General features: G+C 35.2%; 3 protein-coding genes across 3 annotated transcripts in view; 1 reads left to right on the forward strand and 2 right to left on the reverse strand.

The window, feature by feature from the left end:
* The window catches only part of LOC144436812 (carbohydrate sulfotransferase 1-like), a 456-nt gene extending 9 nt beyond the window's left edge, over positions 1–447 (reverse strand). The window contains exon 1 of the mRNA XM_078125671.1: positions 1–447. This exon is cut by the window's left edge and continues 9 nt beyond it. Within this exon, the coding sequence (XP_077981797.1) occupies positions 1–447 (447 nt within the window).
* A 4,358-nt stretch (positions 448–4,805) lies between these two features.
* LOC144436813 (carbohydrate sulfotransferase 1-like) lies at positions 4,806–7,787 on the forward strand. The gene is made up of 2 exons (XM_078125672.1): positions 4,806–4,903; positions 6,716–7,787. Exons 1-2 carry the CDS (start codon positions 4,806–4,808, stop codon positions 7,785–7,787), a joined length of 1,170 nt encoding a protein of 389 aa, XP_077981798.1.
* A 1,183-nt stretch (positions 7,788–8,970) lies between these two features.
* Positions 8,971–18,292, reverse strand: LOC144436679 (aldo-keto reductase family 1 member A1-A-like). The gene is made up of 7 exons (XM_078125523.1): positions 18,098–18,292; positions 16,109–16,260; positions 15,109–15,304; positions 11,600–11,799; positions 11,009–11,081; positions 10,429–10,521; positions 8,971–9,036 (listed from the first exon to the last, which is right to left on the reverse strand). Exons 1-7 carry the CDS (start codon positions 18,290–18,292, stop codon positions 8,971–8,973), a joined length of 975 nt encoding a protein of 324 aa, XP_077981649.1.
* Between the last annotated feature and the right edge of the window lie 1,996 nt (positions 18,293–20,288).

Genomic DNA, 20,288 nt, shown 5'->3' on the forward strand with positions numbered 1-20,288 from the left:
ATCTGCAATGCGCCTACGAAACAGTTGTTCAAAGTCTCCTCCGAGAACTTTGCCCATTTCTGTTTTTGTTGAGCGAAAGTGGTTGTCTTTGGGGATTTTAAAGGGTAACAAGAAAGAATCGTATTTGTTCAGTAGTTCTTTGTCATTTTTTACTTGTCTATAGCCAGCCCATTGCATAAATTCTTTGCATCCATTTGTCGACTCAGCCTCCTTTATGACATCATAGGAAAGGCTTGATTTCCACGCCTGTGCAGTTTCGTCTGAGTCTCGCGTCGTTGAGTACATATTTCCTGCACGATGGTCTGTATTTTCTCGAAGCCAGGACGCGACCGTCTCTGGTAGGTCAAGTCCCAGAAATTCATAAACCCGTTGCGCTGTTGAAATGGGGTTGTGGGCAAGGTCTTCGTAACGAAGTAAGTGATAACGATGAAATAGCCAGTCACCCATGCTTGTTCCTATTGCTATATTTTTTACCGCAGATTGACAATATATCGCTAAATTATCAAATATTACTTTATTAAGATCAGCGAGAGAAATATTTTTCTTCCGAAAACGAAGGTTGATTACTGACGAAATTATACCCCTCGGGTCTCGTACTACATGCAATACCTTCAAGTTTAAGTTTACGTCTCGTATTAAAGGGATAACATCTTCCAAGTCAAATATACGAATAGTTTTCACGGCAATGTGTTTTCGTCTTTGACATGTATCCATTACGTCTAAAAGTAAAGGTTTTGTCTTCATTTCATTTGAAAACTTTCTGATGATTGTGTTCTGAACGTCAAATTTTCCATAACTCTTGGTTACGTAGCACTCAGTAACTGATGACGTCAAATTACACGTGTATATATGATGCAACAGTTCGATCAGCTTGGGTCTAAAAATCAAGTTTTTCGTTGTCGACTTCTCTGAACATTTATGATATAAAATCTTTCCCGGTTCAAATACGTAAAAAAAATCTGTGTTGATGTTAAATAATTCTGACGTAAACGTTGAACCGGTGCGATGAGAGGCGAGGATGAGAACGTTGACACGATTTCTGTTAGATGATTCTTTTGTTTCACTGGCAGTTGTAGAAGTTGTAAACACGTCATCAGCCGAGGTGACGTCAGCACTTTCCATCTCCATACTCCTGTATGTGTAAATAAACAGAAAAAATGGGTAAATATGTGAAGGACCTAGAAAAACAAGAATAATGTGGACACCGTTTTAGTTATCGATTCTGTAAGAGTTGGTTTGATACAGAATTAAATTCACAATAATAAATTTGAAAAACTTGAAACGATTCGATTTGTCGGACAAGATCGCGAGGACAGGTGTAATACGGTTAGCATCGTTGCAATAATTTCGAATTTGTTTCCCATAATGACTATATTTATATTACGTCACCTAGATGACTATAGTAATAAATTGATATTATTATTATTGTGGAATAGAATATAATATGATGGATGTAGGAATATGGTTCGATTCCTTGAGTTGCTTTTATTTCCTTCCTTTTTTTGTAGTCATCGATGTGATCACTCTCAGAACTACAAAATAAAAAGTAAATAATAAAGGACAAAGAAAGAAATTTAGTTGTATTCCTACATCCAAATTTACGTCAGATTGCATAGAATTAAATTGTGGTATGGAGTTTGTGTCAAATACACCATACAGAGGGTATTAGGGTTAGGGTTTTTCACTGAGAGTTTCCCTAAAAATCTATTCAAAGCCTTATGCTATGCTATGATTATGAAATTCAACTATGGCCTAAGTATTTTTCACAAGTATTTGTGATTTTTATTTGGTGCGCAAAGATTAACAATCGTATGTAACCATGTTCTCCAAAAATTACATTTCATGATCAGATTCAGTTATTCATAAATACTTAATACCTTATATCAGAGGAGTCCAATTTGTTTAGGAAAGGAAGCTTAGCGTGGATTTATCATAGCAATACTGTTTTCACACTGAGATACTCGTTTATTAAATATGGTAATGAACTCTCCAACGTGTGGTAATTTTGCTTTCAGCGTACAAAATTAGATGAGTTTCCTTACTGGCAAACTAACAAAATCTATATCATCAATAATTCCTGAGAAAATATCTCCAAAGGGAGACAGATAGTATGTTTACAAGGGAAACATGGCATATGTGTTCAAATATTATTGAAAAGGAAAACCGTTATTTCAACTTTAAATGTAACATATGTTCTAAAGAAGAAAGTCGACATAGGAAAGTTTCTACCTACGACTTCCCAGTACTATTCAGTCATATTATATAATGTGCATAATAGTCAAGGGGCATAGGTCATGTTAGTTCATTTTGAATGTGTATGGTAGATAAAGAGGTGGCACCAAAAAGATGTTGGATGTACAGTGCTTCGTCATGGCGTAGAAGTAGAAATATTTCCCGCCAGTTTTCGATGTCGAAGTATCTTTATTGAAAAAATACAGAGGAAGTCGACTAGCGGATTATGAGTTTACTTCATGCACTCAGACTAGGTCACAAGAACTTTTTCTGAATATCATGTTATTTGTTGGTCTAAGTGTCCGTGAAATAAAACAGTTGTTAAAAAAATATTTTAAATATATGTAATCAACATAACCCCTTCGCCGACAAATTCAAGATTTTGTGGGTAACAATATTTTAATGCCATGTCATTTTTGACAAAAATATAAGAGTGATTTACCAACGAGTCAATTATAGTCATGCATACTTACGTAGACCTGCAAGTGCAATTTCTATTTGGTTGTTGTATATTCGTCAAGCTCGTTGTGTCGTTTGATGGGAATGTCGCGAGGAATAAAACAAACGAGTTTTGTATGATCGTGGTGACCCCTACAATAGTCAGTGCCACCATTGCCGTAAAATACAGTTTCTTTGTATTTCTGTTGAACATTACACGTACAGGAAGCATAACTAAAGTCAGTCAGTGTTGCTGGTGAACTTGGGTTGTGAACTCCACACTTGTAGAAAGCTTCGGTAACGGAATGTCGGTTTGCAGCGATAACAACTTGAAGACGGTGACGTGCAAGTAGAAAGCGACGACCGAGGAATAAATACACGTTTATCGACAGATACACCCAAGGGTTATCTGAAACCAACGGAAGGGCCGAGCTGATCAGAAAGCATACGTAATTAATTACACTGTATATGTTCTATTATAATCCTTAACCATACAACAGGTGTGTTTTTTTATTTCCACACTTATCTATCCAATCTACACAAACCTTGCGAAAAAAAACCCAGATGGTAAGTGACCGGGCTAGAAATAAACAGGTGCTGATGATTGGCTGTCATATGAGAAGGTAGGGGAGCCTTCAGTATTTACAGGGGGGAAGGCCGGAGGAAATCACACATGGTCTGTTAAGAAAAACACGACCCTCCCCCAATTCTCCATTCATAAAAAGTGACCCTCCCATTTGCCCCATTTTGTAAAACATGACCCTCCCCATGGTATTTGCATATACTGAACGTTAATCAATATTCCCATTATATGTATACATACAAATTAAATGATTTTGACTCTGTATTAGAAAGCAATATTTGTACATATACTACCATTGCAGGAGTCATATAGAAACGCCTGTGATCAGAACGAAAATATAATGATAGCAAAATATTTCAGGTTGAGTTTAGATAGAACTTATTCAGTCATCTTGATACTATCTCTTGTAATTTGTCTGCATAGCTGCAGTTACGAAATGTACACAATTTACTGTTCAGCAAATGTTGTAGCTCCTCTCACCCTCTCTTCTCAAAAAGTGTTAAGCCCCCGGCGCCAAATGAAACTCAAGCATTAGTTTAGCCACCCCTTCTTTCACCTACACTACAGTGGAGATATAAATTATATGGTACAATAACACATTAAAATAACAGTGATAGCCAACTACAATAATACTCCGAACGAGATTACTTTACACAGGATGTGGATTTCACATGCATAAGGAGATGTCTCTAATAATTAATAAACATAGTCAAATGAGAATCATCATGAATTTCAATGCATAAGAATAATACTAGTATGTAGTCATATATTAACAACTGTTGGTAATTGTCTTTCTTCTATCTAATTTATATCCATACCATTCCTGTTCACGTTGCATTAGTGTTCAAGTCAGCTTATTTGCTGATTTGAAAGTATCTCGTTTGGGATAATTAAGCTGAAATACTGCTCGCCAATCACTCCTGGATGGATACATACACACAAAGCAATTTCATTTGAAAAGTAAAGTGTTTATGACCAAGGCGTTTCGATCAAGCTTTGCTGAGCTGCCACTGTAAGCTCAATCCGTCATACTAACAAACAAAACACGTGAAAGCTTCTGGATTAAACACATACAGAGAAAATAGAATAACGCACAAACAATAGCAGTTGTTCTGATTACTATACCACTTGGAGTTAAGTGACTGGACGTAAGCGATAAATCAATATCGATGCCATAGTGTGCCTAATTTGAATAAATTATAGTTTTAATTTCATACAGCGAGAATTTGTGTTACCTCCGTTATGGAAGAGAAGAACTGTATATTCACTTGTGTTACATTTGCCGAGCAACGGAGTGAATATTTGCTTTGTAGGTAACACAAAACAACTAAGTTTGTATATTTTCATCATGCGTTTACGGACGATTTCACCCGGTACCAGCATTTGTCACTGAGCAAATAGTATACACGTTTGTTAAAGTTCGACCACTAATCTACAGTTAAGAATGCGATCAACCCTGACACGCGGATTCATCCTGTTAACTGTATACACAATTTGTCTTGTAATACTGTTGGGTCTCACACCTCACAATGTATACAGGCCAGTATTGAAGATGGCAAGCAGTTTACTAAGCTACACAAACATCGGGAATAGCGAGTCGAAATACAGATACAAGGAAGAGAATTTGACAATTCAGCGGAACGCATCGTGGTAAGTGTGATAATATCTAGCTTGTTGATTTTGAAGTTTCATGAAAAGCTCGAGCTAGCGATCGTGGTTTCTTTTCAAACCCTAACAGTTGTAACTAGAACGATGAACGACGTGGGCTTCTCTGGAATGTGATTAAAAAAAGTAACCAAAGGTAATATTTTGGCAAGAAGTCTCCAGGGAAATACAAGTAAATTGTCATAATTTTACCTTTTAGCATATGCAAATGTTTAAGGTCGACGGTATAATTTGGGTCGGTCGGGTTATAGGAAACACACTTTTTTATTTGGCCTAATCGTTTCTATCAAAGATTGGGCGTGCTTTAGCGAAAAGTCTATTATGTTATTGTTCATGATATATCGGACAAACCTTACTACAACAGTTGAGGCCAAAATCAAACACGGCGTTCAATTCTATATGAATGATGAAGTCTATGGCTAATTCTAACACAGCCTTGTAACCGTTCATTGAGAACTTTTGCTCTTGATAAATACCACTACGTTCAATATGCTGGCACATATGCCGTCACCACACCGTCTCCAGCTTTACCATACGGATCACTTCATTATATATACGGTAATACCACATTATAAACTACAATGTACCATAATTAAAAACTCAAACCTTTACTGTAATTAATCTAGCCGACGGTTGCTGGTCGATAAGAGCAGTCTTACTAAACTCTATGTTTCTCATGTCCCAACCAACCAATCATACGTTTCTTCAAGCTGGCGAAATTAAATAAAACAGACGCCCTCTACGGCATGATTATAAAGAATCACACCCAACGAGCGCGAATCTGAGCGAAAATTATCGTTCATTCCTGAAATTTGGGATATTTAAAGTGGCCTTAAGATTGAGGAATTGGTAATTTGGATTTTTAATTTTAGAAAACAATTTTATCAAGAATTTCTAGTTGAAAAATCAGATCTAGAGTGAAACTTTTTGCAAATTACTGAGTTACAAAGAGGGACCAGGTCTATTTTGTTTCACAGTGATGTTTAAGCACGCAGTCGTGATAAAATTGCTTTATCAATTTAAAATCCAAAATAAATACCCAATCCTCATCCATATCACCACTTTCACAAAACAAATGGTTCACCGTTTTCCTCTGACTTTATTGTCATTTCTAATTCACACGATTTTACGAATTGAAAGTATAACTAACATGCATTCATCATACAGTTAAAATTTAATAAACAAAAGAAGCTGCCCAACCTACCGTTGTGATACAATGATAACTATAGAATTTGGTAGGGGCACCCTAACATACATTTAGAATAATACATAGCCTATAATTACATAATGGCTCACAATAACGACATCTACAATAAAACCGTTATTAACAAGGTTTTATACTACGAATTGAACTTTGAGTCTTTGTATGAAGATTCCACCAACACCACGTGCATTTACAGTCCCAGACCATTGTTCACTATAGTGGGCTGATACTGTAGGATAAGTCTTTTTTCATGGTGGGTGGGGAACGAGGAATCGGAGGGTCACCGTTTGAGGGCGCTCAGTAGAACAAACTCATAAATAATTAATAAGGTAGCCATAGTAAAGTTTGTTTAAAACCAACAAAAGAACAATTTTAAAATTGATTTAGAAAAACACACACCAGCTTTTAAAAAAAAACACAGGGCACACAAGATGTCACAGTGGTCTTGATATAACCGCCAATTAGATAATAAAGAAATATGATCAGTTCTCTACCATGAATGGTTTTTGAAAAATTTCGATATTGCCTTTTTAGTATGAATAGTTTTTGTAACTACATGGTATAATTGAATGTGTGTTTATATTCCCTTACAGGCATGATGAGCACGCCATTGACAGTTATAATCTATCAAGAATAGAAAATGAGGATAGAGGAGACAGACACACTAATGTATTAATTTTAGGTGGATATCGCACAGGGTCAACCTTTGTTTCGGAGTTGTTCGGACAAAACCCAGACTTCTTGTACGTGTTTGAACCAGGACTGTCATTAAAGAGAGCATGCATGGAAAACGATACGAATATAACTTCAGAAATGTATGAACGAACTTTTTCCGCTAAATTAATGGAATTATTTCACGATATTTACACGTGCAGATTCCAGTCAAAATCATCACAGTGTTATATTAATGATGTAAAATACGACTTCAATTCAGCCTTGAAGATAGGAAGACGTCATGACATACGGTATTTTATGTCGCAGTCAAAACAAGCGAGAGCAAACCTTACTATCGATAAAATTAAACAACGCTGCCGACAATACAAGCACATCGCCATCAAAACTATCCGTTCTCAAGATCTCAACGATGTGACACTACTTGTGAGAGACCCCATCGTCAACCTAAAACTTATACACCTTATTCGAGATCCAAGAGGTCGAATGTCATCTATAGTTGGAGTAGACAATGCTAAATCCAGTACAATTATGGCGGGAAATAAGACAGATTTACGCATGCGCACAACTGCATCGTATTGTGAGTCGCAACTCCAAGATCTGTTTGTGGGACAACAAATGAGGGGTTGGATGTTACATAACTATATTGCCATTCGGTACGAAGACATAGCAATCCAACCTTTAATCATGACCAGAAAAATCTACGACTTCCTTGGCCTAAACGTCCCTTCTCAACTCACAACCTGGTTGAAGGAAAATACTAAAACCACAATAAAAGGTATATACGAGACGAGTCGCAATTCTAAAGTGACGGCGCAGGCGTGGCGAACAAAAATGTCTATGGATACAATAATGCAGATAGAAAATATCAAGTATTGCAACGAATTGATAAAAACTGTTGGATATCGTTTTGCAAGTCCCGACAACCTTCTTAATATGAATATTTCGTACATCTTGCCTGCTCCGAACATTATAACATTAACAGGGCACTAAGTTGTGACTCTGGTCACCCGAGATTCACAGTATCTCTAGTCACCCGAGATTCACAGTATTTAAAGTGATAGCATTCTGAAATATACGAATATTTTTTTTATAACGCACACTTAAGGTATGTCATATGGCTCAGCAAGTTAAAGTTTTTGAATATAATAAATTATGTGTTCTAATGTCAATATAATAATATGTTTCATATATCCATATTTTTTGCCTAATTACATAATTGATAAGCTGGCAACAAAGAGAATAGACATTCAAAATCCCTCCAGAATTGTAATGCATGGTCTTGGTAACTTTTTGTTGTTGCAATTTTTAGCCATAGGACAAACCTTTTAGACACACACACACACACACACACACACACACACACACACACACACACACACACACACTCAGACAAAATATGTATTGGAATCGGAATTTAGCATGAGGTAACATGTCGTTCCAGAATATTTCTTATTTTCCTCGAATCCCATTACAAATACATAACAAGTCATTTTGATATTGACATGAACGATCATGGTCACATGACCTGTTGCGTCAAAATAACGTCATAAAATTGTGACAATTGGTTGTTCAAAGAAAAGTAGTTTTGATATTCATCGCTTTGTAATGAACATTAATTTTCAATGAATTGTTATAACTTAATTTTGAGTGAAATTTCTGGCATAGATCCGTGGGACAATTATGTGTGGAAGGGAGTGACCTCATACACACAATACAAGTACATACATACATACATACATACACACACACATACATACATACATACATACATACATACATACATACATACATACATACACACATACATACACACATACATACATACATACATACATACATACATACATACATACATACATACATACATACATACATACATACATACACATACATACAGACGTACGTACGTACATACATACATACATACATACATACATACACACACATACATACATACATACATACATACATACATACATACATACATACACACACATACATACATAACAATTTCTGGTTTTTAATTAGTTTTATCGCTGATAGGTAATCATTTTAACAATGAGAAAATTCTACAATCTATAGCTACAATCTAAGAAAAGTGCATTCTGGACATAACGCATATCTTATAATGCACGTTTTCATTCATCAGTTGGTTGACGGTGAATCAAACTTCTCAGAATTCCTCATGGAAAGGGTAATACTGATGTTGTCCATCTCGTGGTATCACCTTGCCATTGATCTGAAAATACAGTCATAACGTGTCATGGAATAACTAAGCATATTCTGTCATGGGCCATCTGACATAAATAAAAATCAAAACTATGTACAAACAGGTTTAAGTTTAGTTTCATGCCAAGATCAATCACAACTCATTAATGACATGTCATCGCTGCTAAATGTATTTATTTATTTATTTGTATGTATTGTGATTTTTTACTTTAAATGGATTTATTATTCGATTAAATGTAATCTTTGTGGCTATGTAGTTCCTGTCAATGTAAAGGAAACGTTATGCTTTTCATGACGAATGAAGTAATCATTAATATTGGTAGTATTATTATTATTGATATGCGCTGCCTGTAATGTGGAGTATATGTAGTTCAAAACCAAGTAGATTGCACTAATTAAAAAAATAATTAACCAATCAAATTAATGTGAACATTTATCAAACACTAACATTGAAAATTGCAATATTGCAATAACTATTGACGATATTGGCAAAATATTGCAATTGTAAATTTTAATGAGAGATTCCAAATTTGAAAGACTAAAAGTTATGCATAGACAGGGAGAAGAAACTGCACTGTCTGTGGGTTATGTAAAGAGTACAATCTATGGTTGGAGTGTGGAGATGTGCTCAACATCAGTTTAACACAAGGAGATCTATCACCAGGCCAGCTGACCGAACATTGTATAGGTCGATTAATTATTGAGATTTCATAAATAGAATCGGAGATCTCGCCCATGGGCTCTTTAGTTCTACTGCAACAAATGTGTATATCAAATTCCGTTTGAAGATCTTTGAATTAAATCAGTCAGACAGACAGACAACATAATCACAACATACATACATGTAGATGGAAGGAGGTAAATTACAGATAGTAAAACGTAAGTACATGAAATTTAATCGACTTAGTTAAATGGCATACTGTAATATGGGGTACGTACAACGAAGACGAGACTCTCATCTATACCAAATATACTTATTTGTTTCTTAGTTTTCCTTGTTTTGTATATATATATATATATATATATATATATATATATATATATATATATATATATATATATATATATATATATATATATATATATATATATTAATATGTTAGAGTCTAGTTCAGGTAGCTATGTTTTCCGTTGTTTTCCATAAGGTCTCTGTGCTATTGGTTTCTTCCCATCAGATATGCAGCCATTACAGATTGGAAGAACAGTTTTATGTCTTTTTAAGTTCATGTCAGTTTACTCATCCACAATTTTCTCGATTTTATTATTTTCTTCTCGAATACGTAAAAATTTAGGGTCAGCAGTGAAAATCTAGGCGGGGACCAAAAAAATCTTTTCTAGGCCTAACCCATACTCTTAGTAGAGAAGGTATTGTTAATTAGTTGTTAATTTGTTGTTGTCTTACCTCCAACATAGGGTTTAAAACACGTCCATGAGGTCCTCTGTCCAGACCTTCAACAGTCTTCATCTCACTTTCGCTCAGTTTGAAATCAAACAACTGTGGAATTAGAGTTATATTACAAACTAAATATACCTGTGCGATAAATACGTGGGCGCAATGTCAGTCATATAACTGTTTACACTTGAAAAGGTTGTATTATACTTATCTATCTATCTAGGGGTATTCGCCTAAAAATAAATATGCCTGTACGTATACGTATGTACGTATGTACGTATGTACGTATGTATGTATGTATGTATGTATGTATGTATGTATGTATGTATTTATGTGTGTGTGTGTGTGTGTGTGTGTGTGTATGTGTGTGTGTATGTATGTATATATGTATGTATGTATGTATGTATGTATGTATGTATGTATGTGTTTTGGTGTATGTATGAATGAATGGATGTTCTTTCAACTCAATACATTTTCTTGTGTCCTAATTAAATAGTCTCATTTGATATCCATTTACTAGCATATCTAAATCATTATTCTTCTCCCGTAAAGAAGGGGAAAATGCATGTTGAATAATTATTAGACATACTTCTTGATTCTGTTGAATTCTTGATGGAGTAACACTCTTTGGAATAACAATAACACCTCTTTGGACATTGAATCTGGAAATGAAATAAATCTATTAAAAGAAATGGTTTTGGGAAATATTTTGACTCAGTCACACACGAGACAGTTATTCACCTTACCGCCATCTAGTGGTGAACAGTAACCATCGTCAGTTTGTCCTTAAGGAAGGTAATAGTTATGTTGCTGAAACGCAGAAATGAAAATTTAACTTAATAATTGTGTGTCAAAAAACATTGCTCTATTACCGAAGTTTCAACCTTTTGAACCTGTTTACTGCGTCAACATTATTGTTGTCATCATTAGCGATACTAATAATGTTATTTATATATGGAGACGAATGGACATATCATTGTTAAAAAAATCTAGTTATCTCCTCGGGGATTCGATAGAATGAAATATGATATAATTTACTATTCATCGATCGACACATGATATAGTCTTTACTCATGACAACTGATAGCACGATCAGACATTAACATTTTAAATCAACCGAATGTGTATGATGTATCAGGCAATATTCGAACACCAAAACAACGCGTGAAAAAAAAAATACCTCAATGCCACTTGTGCGGGACTCTTGTTATATCTATCTCCAATTTTCTTCAAAACGGGATCGTTTAAGACAACCACGTCGTTCGATTTAGCCCAAGGTCTATCAGGAGAACCCAGAGGACTGTACGCAGTCATCACGATTCCTTTCTCCTTGCAGAAATTCAGGAGCTTGGATTGATTGAAGTATGGGTGACATTCAACCTAAGATAGAGAATACACTCGTCATGTAATTGTATGGTTATATGCAACATTCAATTCAACCGTGTCAGCTATTTCCGACATTTTTGGATATAGGATATTTTTATCTCCTATATTGAAAGGGAAACTTATGTCTGTCTGTCTGTCTGTCTGTCTGTCTGTCTGTCTGTCTGTCTGTCTGTCTGTCTGTCTGTGGACACGATATCTAAAAAAACTACTGCATTAATTGTAATGACATTTGCTACGCATCTTACATATGTTAATGGCAAGAACTGATTAGATGTTGGTAAATATCCAATGAATAATACTTAGTCATAGCATAATATAATATTGGTATGCATTCTACAAATTAATGTAACTTGGTCCATTACGTTAACCACATTCTCGCAAATCAGAGCTGTTATTCTTCTGCGCGAATTTAACCTGTTGACGGCAAGTTTCGACGGTACCGTAAAGGAGTCCGTGGTTTGCAATGATAAATAACAAACGCTTATGTCCAAAAAGTTTGCGCGATTGATTTTTGGTAATTAAACATATATTAACCATATAAATGCGCACATTTCCTGTGAAGTTTGTTGATTTTGAATTTGGAGCTTGTCTTCTTAATATATAGCCAATTACTAAAAACAATGAATTATGTAAATGACTAATTAATATTCAGACAAGTAAACAGACAGACAGACTGAGAGACATAACCTTACGGGTGGTAAAAATATGGAAATGTATATTCCATGTTGTCTTCACGAGAGATTTTGCATGCCAATGTTTCGTTCAATAATGAAAAAACGCGGAACGATAACTAAAACGACAACTAAGAATGAAATAAAATTCGATTACATGTTTGATTTAAGACACAATTTTCTGGGATGGGGATTTAGAATGTGTCTCTACTTATAAGGCCTAATAAAAAAGATGTGCAGCCATTACAGATTGGGAGCAGTAATGGGAGAACAGTTTTAGAGTGTCTTTTTAAGTTGATGACAGTTTTAACATCCACTATTTCTCGTGAGACTTTAAAATGTTTGCGATTTTATTATTTTTTTCTCGAATACGTAAAAAAAAGAGCTAGGGTCGGCAGTAAAATGCTAGGTGGGTCGGGTTACCGGAACCAAGCAATTATTGTTTGAGGCCTAATCATAGTTATAATATTTTTTATTTCAAAGTGTTATTTAAAAAATGCCATCTTGCCATGATAAAAAGTGGAAATGACAGTAAAGTGGACGAGAACATTGACAATATGGAATAACAGACTGATTTGTATTTCAAAGCACAGTGGTAAATTGCAGCCTTCGTGATTCAATCAATCATCATTCATGAATCCCATCGATATGAGAGTTCTTTTATATCAATTCTTATCAAGTTGTGTAGTCTAGGAGTAAGTAGTAAAGGTTGTTTACTATAGTGACATGTGATATACATTTTAACAAATTGGCAATAACAATATCAGAAAGCAAACACATCACCCAGCCCACCGGGCTTATTAGTCACTACAAAACTGAATTGCTCGTATAAAGCACTTAAAAAATAAGGGGTGCAAAGAGGCCAGGACAGTCATAACAAGTAAAGGAAAGTAACATACTACATTGTTATATAAAGATGATTACACCTTCTGGTGTAAGCTTTGTGAATAAATTTACAAGTTGCTCTAGGCAATTTCTCAGTCTCATTAAAGTTTACAAAATTTGGATTAGACTCAAGTGTAATATTGTAAAAATGTGTTCTTAAATCATGATAGAATGAACAGTGAAATAAAAAGTGAGATTCATCCTCAATTGAATTTGCATTACATAACACACAGAGGCGAGCATGTAACACCTCGCCCCACCTCGCCCCTAAAACGACCTCTTTCAATCCTGAGTGGAGGTGTTCCTATTCTAAATGGGCCTTTATTGTATTGTATTTTATTTTAGGATGGTTTCAACAAAATCACGTAACCAAATGTAATAGTGTCTTTATGTAAATTTTTCCAATTTGCATAGACTATATTTTATTTGTTTTTAGGAGGGTGTGAACGGTATAACGTAATCAAATGTAACCAGTTCATAACCTGTCTATTCCTGTTTTCCCCTTGAATTGAATTGAAATGTAAATCCCACAAGAATGAAAGGAAGTAGAAATAGCTAGTAGAATTGTAAACAATCAATTTCAATATACATGAACCACAAACATGTTCAAAAACTGAATACAGTATTTACTATTCACATTTTAATAATGGTATTTGTGTGTTTACCGAAAGATGTTGAACATTCTTTTGTCTAACTTTTGTCAAAAGGCAAAAAGTATTCGTAAAATTTGAGGGGTAAAATCTCAAAATTGTGCCTTATTTTTTGGATTCTGCACCGTCAAAACAATTACCCAAGCTAAGTTGTCTTTTTGCCTTTACCCTATCGGCCATGATCATGTTTTCCTATTGCGTGTCTCAAGGAAAGTTACACCATCGAATCGAATAAATACTAGTGTATATAATGCTTTATAACCAACTATTTTACTACTAGCGTGTGATGGTATCTTAATATGTAGCAAGTTATAACCACAACAAATATTAAAATCATAATACAATATACATATGATCACACACAATTATGTGGTTATCCGATTATGCTCAATTTAAAAAATAGGCGTTAATTTCTATGTGTAGGTGTGGCTAGTTCAGTTAGTTATGTTTCCGTTGTTTTCCATATATTCTCTGACGTGAGTTAATTATTGTTTTCTTCTCATCAGGTGTACAGCCATTACAGATTGGAAGAATAACAGGTTTATTTTTTTTAAAGCTGACTTCAGTTTCCGCACTCATTATTTCTCGCGAGACTTCACAGTTTTCGCGATTTCATTATTTTTAAGGTCTAGGGTTGGCAGGGAAAAACTAGGTGGGGTCGGGTAACCGGAACCAAACAATTTTTTTAGGCCTTATTAGGCGAAGAAGGAAATTTTGTGGTTTCGATAATACGCCCAATTTCACAATATGATGTGTAGGTAGGATTTTTTTTTTGATCTTCGAGGATCTGTTCAAATGGTCTCTTCGTATTTAAAACAGACTTCTCATCACACTTTATGAAGACATTGTGTTGTAGGCTGTATTCAACCATGTTGTTTTGATCACATAGGCCATGACGTCATCAAATCTCACTCTTTCTGGCGCGACTTTTGGAGCAAATACTTTTATTTTTTGATAATTTCGAATTACCTAAAGAAGTTTAGGGTGGAAAATAGGTTGGGTTGGGATACCGGAACCAAATAATATTTCTTTGTGAACCTTAAATAAAATTACACGTAATATAACATAATAAGCTAGTATCTTCTAAAAAAACTTACTTGTAGCACAACTGGTTTAATTCGACCGTTATTTAGTACTTCAGTTACTTGTTTGCTGTTGAAGTTGGATAGACCAATCTGCTTACAAAGTCCTTCGTCCACTAGTTTTTCCATAGCGGCCCAAGTCTCCATGAACGGGACGTCAGTAAATAAAATAGTCCCATCGGGATTACTGGGGAAAGTTGCTCCAGTCTTCCTGTGTTACAAGGAGAAGGAAGTCGGTCAGTAACAATAGTTGCAGCCGTTAACATAAAATTCTGATCATTTTTCAATTCAGGTGAAACCCAACTTTGGAACATTTCTGAACCAGTATAAAAAAATGAGCTAGAAAACACAGACTGGGTCACATTTGGATCTCAAGTGTCGAGGGAAGCTTTTGTATACGCTATAAAATTTAACCTGAAATACGCCACAACACCATCGCTAAATTACCAATGGCCATGCAATGTTAATTGTGGTAGTCTTGCAGTAAAAACCTTGGAACTGCGCTGACGAAAGGTGATGAGTACCTATTTTTGTGGCGTCTTCAGTGGCAACTTTCGGTCGCTTTTGAAGTAATCATATATAAGCCCGAGAGGTCAAGCACAGCTGTCTGATCTAGCAGCTAGACTAGTAACATGGAAGTGTTTGTTTGTTTGTTTGTTTGTTTGTGTATGTATGTGTGTGTGTGTATTTGTTTGTTTGTTTGTTTGTGCGTTTGTTTTTGTCTGTCTGTCTGTCTGTCTGTCTGTCTGTCTGTCTGTCTGTCTGTCTGTCTGTCTGTCTGTCTGTCTGTCTGTCTGTCTGTCTGTCTGTCTGTCTGTCTGTCTGTCTGTCTGTCTGTCCGTCCGTCCGTCCGTCCGTCCGTCCGTCCGTCCGTCCGTCCGTCCGTCCGTCCGTCCGTCCGTCCGTCCGTCCGTCCGTCCATCCATCCATCCATCCATCCATCCATCCATCCATCCATCCATCTATATATTTATCTATACGTGGTTGTCTGTCTGTGTAGTGTGTCTAAACTTACTGGAAACCGATTGGCCAATGCATCAAATACAAATCTAGGTACTCCAATCCAAGATCTTTCAGAGTTTGTTGACATGCAGGTTTAACATCTTCAGCAGCGTGCATAGTATTCCATAGTTTAGAGGTGATGAACACATCTTCACGTTTCAATGTCTGAAAACAGAAAAATATTGAGTTGATGACCAAGGTTGAAATACTACCAAATCATAGTGACTATAGATTTTCAATTATTTAGGCAGCACGATGTTTCTTACGTCTCAATTAATTTTCTTTTGGTACAAATTAGAAGTAACAATATACAATGACTATATAAGTGATAAATGTATCACTTATAAAGCATATAAGTGATAAATTTATCTCACCTTGGATACAAATCGACATCACTGTCTACTGAACAAGCTTTAAGGAGGATTCAAACACAAAACTGTTTATTTGTGTTTACAGTGAGATAAAATATAACATTTCATTTATGTACGTGTGTGTGTGTGCCCACATATTGTATTTATTTATTTATTTATTTATTTATTTATTTATTTATTTATTTTTATTTATTTATTTATTTATTTATTTATTTATTTATTTATTTATTTATTTATTTATTTATTTATTTATCCATCCATCCATCCATCCATCCATCCATCCATCCATCCATATTTAGTTTGTATAATTAGTAATAAAAACTCCATAGGTCTTCTGGTTTGGTAGTATACCATTTTCAGACATACATTTATTGTATGTGTTTTGTTCACGAGTGGTGAATAATTGTGTTGATTGACATCAGACATCACCAATCAATCAGCTAATTATCAAAATCTTCTCATAATTATGTTCGTGATACATTTGTCATATTATAATCGTTGCTGATATTAAGAGCAATACAAAGGTAAAAACAAATTAAAGGAAACAAACAAGTCTAAAAAAATACATAAAAAAGGGCAATTTATTGTAAAAATTTTCAATCATATTCAAGCACCGTAAGAGTACATATGAAGCATTTTTTTGCACAAGGTACTGGTTATGATAGATTTTGACCTCTACCCTATATATGCTAATTAAGGTTAATAAGATATACTGGTAGGATTTGATACAAACTGCCGTGCAACAATGAGTTGCATTTATGTAAATCATTTAAGCTAAATTTGTAGGCTAGTGTGAGAATATATCTGGTTCATGTTAGCCTCAGACCACTTTAGAGAATCTATAGTGGTCTGAGTTTTAGCTAACAATATATACGTCGCATAATAACATAAAATAGGTTAGTTAAATTCTGTACATTCTGTAATCAGAAAGCAGCACTTGTTTTTAGAAAGTCCAGATTGAATTTGTTCATCAATTAGTGAATGTACGTACACACACGGCTTCATGGTATTAAATTGCAGCAGAATTTACAATGTAAAGGGTAGGAGGACAGATATTCTAACAGCCACATGATCATAGATATAAATTGATACAGCGACAATGAAACAATTTAATGACAGAAACACACGCAAACACATAAAGAGGTAGACACAAAACTGCCCAAGATGAAGAGTAACTGGACAAAGAAATGTACGGATAGAAAAATATATGTATAGATGACGTGGTACACATAATTTGAGTGATAATGTATATCTCTCTGTGTGGATGGATAGATATATAGATAGATATGTATGTATGTAGATAGATAGGTAGATTGTACAAACAGATAGATAGATAGATAGATAGATAGATAGATAGATAGATAGGTATGTAGGTATGTAGGTAGATAGATAGGTAGATAGATAGATAGATAGATAGATAGATAGATAGATAGATAGATAGATAGATAGATAGATAGATAGATAGATAGATAGATAGATAGATAGATAGATTACTTGGTAGGGTGGTAGATAATATCTACGTGGATATGTTGGTTGGTAAATGGTTAGGTGACCAAATGTATAATTTCACACTGAATAGTTGCATAATTAGTAGATTGATCATCAAATGAACTAGAGGCTGGATAACTCACCGAGCCTAATCTTGCCTCCAGTGCTGCCCCAACTTCCTTCTCGTTCTGATAAAGTGCTGCACAGTCGATATGTCTGTACCCGATGTCTAATGCTGCCTTCACTGACTTCTCAACATCTCCAGGTTTGCTCTTCCACGTGCCTAATCCAACCATAGGCATTTGTACACCAGAAGGTAACGTGATAGAAGCTGTCATCGTATTCGAGGAGACTAGCAGAGTTCTTTTTAACAAAGACGACTGAAATATTGCAGACACCTTGAAAAGGGTGTTCGTCCTTTGACAGCAAGTGAATGTTCTGTGCCGACACGACGGGATGAGATGTCTAGTACCACGAAACATGACGAATGCTATATTTGGAATTTGTTATCGATTCAAACTTAATAGTTTATAGTTACGAAACATGCAAAGCTGATCAGGGCCACGGAGTGAGGGACAGCAGGTTTCAAAATGCGGGTTAAGAATATTTCCGTTGTGAAGCACTGGTTTGAACTGTTGGAACTTGGATGGGCTTTAAAATATGACGTAAGAATGACAGAGAAGCCTGTTCGTCATCAGTAACCGCTCTCAATATGTTTATTACTGACAGAAGTACTTTATCTACTAACCAGATGTAAACTGAATGCCTTTTTTTAAAAATAAATGTTTGTCTCTACATACATTATTGTTGGGATTCACAATTCTGAGCTATACTTACACATGATATACTCCTGAATTCGTACAAGCGTGGTATGATTAATTTACTTATTATTGGTGAAGAAGATGGTTATATTTGGTGGAGAGAGAGAGAGAGAGAGAGAGAGAGAGAGAGAGAGAGAGAGAGAGAGAGAGAGAGAGAGAGAGAGAGAGAGAGAGAGAGAGAGAGAGAGAATACACAATACATGTACTTACTAGGCAGCAAAGTTAAACAATGGTTCTCTTCACTTGCCATCTGATTTACAGAAAGACTACACATTTTGATATTTCAAGCTAAACATCGATATTGGATTCTTGACATACTGAACAGAAAGAAAGCGATAGACAACAAATGGCGAAATATTAACAGCATACTTTTCACAATATTAATGTATGTCTGTTTAGTGTATAATACAGCAAATACGTATGTGTTAATCTTTTACATTTTTATTTCAGAAGAATGACAACATGCCAGAATTCGGATTTGTCGATTGGGTCTAAACATAGGACGACAACTACAAATTAATGCATGTTCGAATCTCTCTCGTTATTGATTAGACCTTACAAACTATTGGTAACATTTAAATGCGAGAAAGTATCTTCTATATGCAAGATATAGCTTGGGTTTTGATAATTAGTACTTGAGGTGATGGTCAAAGATCAACGTGTTAAAAGAAAGCTGACATCTAATAATATCTGGTAGACTTTTGAACGGATCCTCTATCCATAACACATTTTGAATTATACATTAAATCATGATTTCTTTCCTACATATTGGCCATTATTCATTAAAAAGTTTTATGTTCATTATGTTATTTTCAGTGATTTGAGCACTAAAAGTAGTCCTTGTCTATATTTTTCTTCTCCTATTATTACTTATGGACATAGTTGAAAAGAAATTGGCAACAAGTAAATAGATAAATAAATAAACAGACAGACGTTCCCAGCCCCTTTGAAATGTCCTCCCTTTGGGGGACTAGACATGAGTGTTTGCGGCCTGATCACATTCAGAGAGAGAGAAAGGAGAGAGTGAAATACCACCTAAAATAAGATACTGTACACTGTAGGATCACGCAATAACAAAGAAATGAATCGCAGACCATGGATTCGAAGATATGGAGTAAAAATGTACTCATGCGTGTTGAGAGATGTGCAGTAATTCATGTAGTTGGAAATGGTGACGCAGGTTCCTTGTATAATACTGGCAATTGCCATTGGCGCAGGAACACTGAGTTGTTCAGTAGTTGTGAGACGCTCATGTTACCACGTTAAATATAATATAATTCAAGTGCAAGGTGAACAGCTCACTGGTATTAACATGGGTACATTGACTCGAAAAACTTGTATTATTGTGGTGGCAAACATGACATGCGAATATTGTACTGTGCTACCTACAGCTACTCCGGATCCATCCTACAAAGGGACACCACAAACAGATAGACATGTGTCGAGTTGATCTGTTTGTGTTACTGACATGCATAAAGCAAGAGTTAAAAATAATATATTTTCTCAACAAGTG

This window comes from Glandiceps talaboti, chromosome 6, assembly GCF_964340395.1.
Source record: "Glandiceps talaboti chromosome 6, keGlaTala1.1, whole genome shotgun sequence".
Taxonomy (NCBI): Eukaryota; Metazoa; Hemichordata; class Enteropneusta; family Spengelidae; genus Glandiceps; species Glandiceps talaboti.

Coding starts and splice junctions, on each gene's coding strand:
- LOC144436813 (XM_078125672.1), top strand. CDS start 4,806: ATGGCAAGCAGTTTACTAAGCTACACAAACATCGGGAATAGCGAGTCG. Junction 4,904..6,715: donor ATTCAGCGGAACGCATCGTG/GTAAGTGTGATA, acceptor ATTCCCTTACAG/GCATGATGAGCACGCCATTG.
- LOC144436679 (XM_078125523.1), bottom strand. CDS start 18,292: ATGACAGCTTCTATCACGTTACCTTCTGGTGTACAAATGCCTATGGTT. Junction 11,800..15,108: donor TTAAACCAGTTGTGCTACAA/GTAAGTTTTTTT, acceptor TCTCTATCTTAG/GTTGAATGTCACCCATACTT. Junction 10,522..11,008: donor GAATTCAACAGAATCAAGAA/GTATGTCTAATA, acceptor CTAATTCCACAG/TTGTTTGATTTCAAACTGAG.